General features: G+C 33.9%; 1 protein-coding gene across 4 annotated transcripts; it reads right to left on the bottom strand.

Moving 5' to 3' along the window:
* Nucleotides 1-347: 347 nt before the first annotated feature.
* LOC100527800 (basic helix-loop-helix (bHLH) DNA-binding protein) lies at nt 348-3655 on the bottom strand. Of its 4 annotated transcripts, none has more exons than NM_001250670.2 (7): nt 3193-3655; nt 1855-2599; nt 1621-1749; nt 1438-1509; nt 1244-1309; nt 730-768; nt 348-629 (listed from the first exon to the last, which is right to left on the bottom strand). In NM_001250670.2, the coding sequence occupies exons 1-7, from the start codon at nt 3498-3500 to the stop codon at nt 465-467; spliced, it is 1524 nt and encodes a 507-aa protein (NP_001237599.2). In that variant the 5' UTR covers nt 3501-3655; the 3' UTR covers nt 348-464. The 4 variants fall into 4 exon arrangements, 2 of the variants coding, with proteins under 2 accessions (NP_001237599.2, XP_014627710.1); XM_014772224.3 differs by having other exon boundaries at nt 368-629; nt 1438-1503; nt 3193-3643; XR_005890147.1 differs by having other exon boundaries at nt 533-629; nt 1244-1305; nt 1438-1503; nt 3193-3643.
* Nucleotides 3656-3900: the final 245 nt, after the last annotated feature.

The following is a 3900-nucleotide window of genomic DNA, read 5'->3' on the forward strand; positions in this document are numbered from 1 at the left end:
AATTAGAAACCGACTCGATTACCAAACTACTAGTATATCATATTTTTTTGGGGAGGTAAGGAAACATATAAAAACGTTATTGAAAACGATAATTAAATTGTATTGAATCTCTACCCACTTGAGAGGGCTATTCTCAAGATATCGTATTTGAATAATATTTCTTTTGCTTAAAAATTAAATAAATAAAAACGTATTTTTTGTATGCATCTTTGTTACTGAAGAACCACATAGTACTAATTTATGCGTCTTTGAACATCAACCAAAATCTGTTTAATTTACTCATATATATTATATTATATTATAGTATATTATACATATATATATATATAAAACTCATGCATTACAGCTAGAAAAAAAAAAGAGTTGCTTTTACCATGATACCTTTATTCACTATAATTTTCCAAGTTTCGAGCAATGTACGTTACGTACATACGAATAGTATATGTAGTATCCTGACACATTTTTCACCTATACAAACATCCTCTGTATGCTGGTGTCCAGTAATCTGGTCCACTGCTGTCTCTGTAAACTAGAGGAGTACATGAAGTAGGAACTAAACAAAGACCTCTGCTCCGAAGGTCTAACTTGGTGTCCTCCTTATCTTTTCTATCCAAGCTTCCCCATGGGTCCTTCATTAATCCCATGAAAACCAATGTCAATTAATAGGGTTAATTATGGATGAGAGTGAAAACTTGAGAGACTTTTAAAAGGAATGAACAACTTTCTTACCTTGTGAGTGTTAGCCTTCAAATAAGGGTTGCTCAGTAGCTGCAAAATATGTATGAATGTTTTTTTGGTCAGAAAATATGCATGAATGTAATTGTAAATTAAGCAAAACAAATATTACGTTAAAGGAATTGAACAACAAGAAATTCTTAACCCTTATTGTATTATAACTAGTTATATTTGTGAAGGATAAATAATAGTTAGTTAAAATATTTTTGTGTTTAAAACTGCATCTTAGCTCTATGTTATATGTTGGGGATAGCGGCCATGATTAAGCATTAATTTCTACTTAGGTGATCTTTAATAAGGGATGATGCTCATGAGATCAAGAAAAGTGCGCAACCGTTCAATGTAACATTCCTTTATTCATTTTAATAAGGGATTAATTTATTCAAGAAGTCTAGTTTCGTTGGCATTAAAAATGATAAGAAGAAGAAAGAAAGCAATAACAACAATAATGGTGTATTATATAGTTGCATAATGCAATGGAAAGAAACTTTTCCACAATGATGCCCACCTGGACTTGTTCTTGAAGAAACTTTATGTACCCTATTGCTTCAAACAGCACAGATGCTGTATCTGTCTGAAATTCAACAAAAAAATTGATCATAATGAAGTAGGTAGTGAGAAAAGTAGAGCACTGTTAATTATATATATTTATAAAGAAGAGGAAACGAAAAAGCGAGAGGTGTTAGTGCAATGTGTAGTAACCTTTCCAAATGGAGACACAATTTGCTGAAGGGCTGTAATTTTGTCCCCTAGCTTGACTTTGGGTGCCTGCACCTTTTAAACAATGAATAGAAGTTTCTTAACAATGCATACAAAAGGAGGTTCCCCACTTTATGCTTTTCTTTACACTAATAAGTTCATGTGTTGGGTATTTTATATATATACCTTTGAAGAAGAAGCTGTTGATGTATCTTGCTTAGGTTTTTTCAACATTGCATCTGAAGATTCTTCAGATCTTTTCTTCTTTACTTCACGTGTTGTCCCCTCCCCTTTTCCATTAACATTAGTTCTTATCTGCATCACATCATATTGTACACATTTCATAAAAAAAATTAAGCTAAAGCTAGCTGTATGATAAACCATAATAATTGGTTTATATATATATAATAGTAACCTTACCGGTGGTGATGGTGTTTGAAGACCTTGCTTCTTTGATTCAGATACGTTCAGGTACTTCATACTAGGCTTTTGACTATGGACTCCAATAACTGGCCTTCCCAATCTACTATTAAAGGATATAACATCTGAGAAATTTCTTGTGCATGAAGAAATATTGGGCATACCATGGTAGAGTTTGCAACTATCACCCACTGAAAGGCTATTGAATCCATTGGCATTCAATGTTTTTCCAAATACTGCTCCTGGTGGCACTTCACTTGCATGATACTCTTGCTTCACCTTCATGTCATGATCATAGCAATTAGGAATCACTCCAGAACTTCTACTTGCTCCTCCAAGAGAGCATGATGATGTGGAGTCTCTAAAAGGTTGCTTGAAGTGTTCAGATTGTGGGAAGTGATGATCCATGGAATTAGAACTCAAGGACATGTTGTTTGTTTGTGGATCAAAGTGGCTACTAACTTCTGGGTCTGGTGGAGCAATAGACCAAGTGCTTACAAGATTGGATAACTTGGTCAACCTTTCATTATTCTCAATCATCGCCTCACTGAACCCATTTAAGTGCTTCTCAAAGCTATTTAATGAAGTTGGACCATTATATTCCCAACTTGTATGATCAAGTTTCTTCAAGTAGTCACACACTGGTTGAAACATAGTGCTTGTCATGCTTTTGGATGACAGTGCATCCAGAAAGTTCTCTCCAATTTCTTGGCCGTTGTGCAACTCGCCGTTTGATCCAACACCTCTAAAATTATTTGTGAAAAAAATTTAGTTGTAATCAAACTAAATGAAAAATATAACAAATCAATCTTAATATTGTGTGCACAAACCAAATTAAAATCCGTTAATTCAGCTTGATGAAAGATTTCAAAGATAATAAAGCACGTGTATATTAAAGTTGTATACCTTATAGTGTTTTAGGAGCGGTTTTATTATTTGTGTGGATGAATACGAAGGAAACTAAGAAAATAGATAGAGAATAAGAGATCATAGTTTTATAGTATGAACACACAAACGAATTGGTTGACTGGAGTAGCGCACATAACAGCTTTTAGATAGTGGAAAGCAAAAGCCTAGAAGATTATTTGACCAATGAAAACCACAGTACCTTAACCCTACTATTAATTAGCACCTATATATAAGCACCCTTAAATTTCACCCTTTTTTCTATCCTTAAAGATTATCCTCGATCTTATCTCTTCTTACCGCTGCCGATTATATATAGCAATAAACAACATCGAATATACCTATTTATAAAAGTACTCTAAATATTCTTATTCATATAGCTATATTTATTCCACTTTTTATTGTTAAATCATTAATAACATATAAACTTACGATAAAACATGACTCCAAAGTTGATTATCTGAAGCATGTTCTCCCATCAACTCGTTGGAGGAAGGAGCAGGTGGCTCAATGAGTCTGCGAGAGGACTCAACAGTGAGACTTGAATGGTTGGAAGCATTAGTGAAAGATGTAGAAACAGATATATCCTCCTCACAAGAAGAGGAAGAATTAGGGTTTGGTTGGCTGTTCCATGTGCTATTAGTATCGTTCCAGGAAGAAAGAGAATTTGCCTGGAGATACCACCAATTGAATGGGGTAATAGAGGTTGCAACTGTGTTTCCAGCACTTTCTTCAGTCATCTCTCTCTCTAATATCTCTCAATTTTTTTCTTCTTACTCTCCCTTTTATTGGTTGAATAATGGACCTTGGCTAGGGTTGGATATATAACTCTCTATTTGCTTCTTGTTGTTGTGGTGGGGATTTATGGAGAGGATTGCTCCAATTTCAGTGACGTATAAATTTGTAGGTTATATCAATTATAGGGGAGACAATAAAATATGCAGCCTGAGTTTTTCCACTAAGTTCGTGGGCAATTATTATATGAGGTGATGGGCCAGCACGAGTTTAATTGGCTTAATGTTGCTAATGTTGGCGAGCATGGTATTTGGGGTTGCTAGTTTTATTACCACTTAGGTTATTACACATTAATTTTTTATATTACTTTCATTCTAGATAATTAAAAATATAATTAAATCACAT

Source organism: Glycine max, chromosome 20 (genome assembly GCF_000004515.6).
Source record: "Glycine max cultivar Williams 82 chromosome 20, Glycine_max_v4.0, whole genome shotgun sequence".
Taxonomy (NCBI): domain Eukaryota; kingdom Viridiplantae; phylum Streptophyta; class Magnoliopsida; order Fabales; family Fabaceae; genus Glycine; species Glycine max.

What these genes read in the sequence shown, in the direction of transcription:
- LOC100527800 (NM_001250670.2), bottom strand. Translation starts at nt 3,500, where the DNA reads ATGACTGAAGAAAGTGCTGGAAACACAGTTGCAACCTCTATTACCCCA. An exon ending in TTGTGTCTCCATTTGGAAAG is followed by an intron (nt 1,310 to 1,437) that starts GTTACTACACAT and finishes GTTGAATTTCAG; the next exon opens with ACAGATACAGCATCTGTGCT. An exon ending in TGAAGGCTAACACTCACAAG is followed by an intron (nt 630 to 729) that starts GTAAGAAAGTTG and finishes GGATTAATGAAG; the next exon opens with GACCCATGGGGAAGCTTGGA.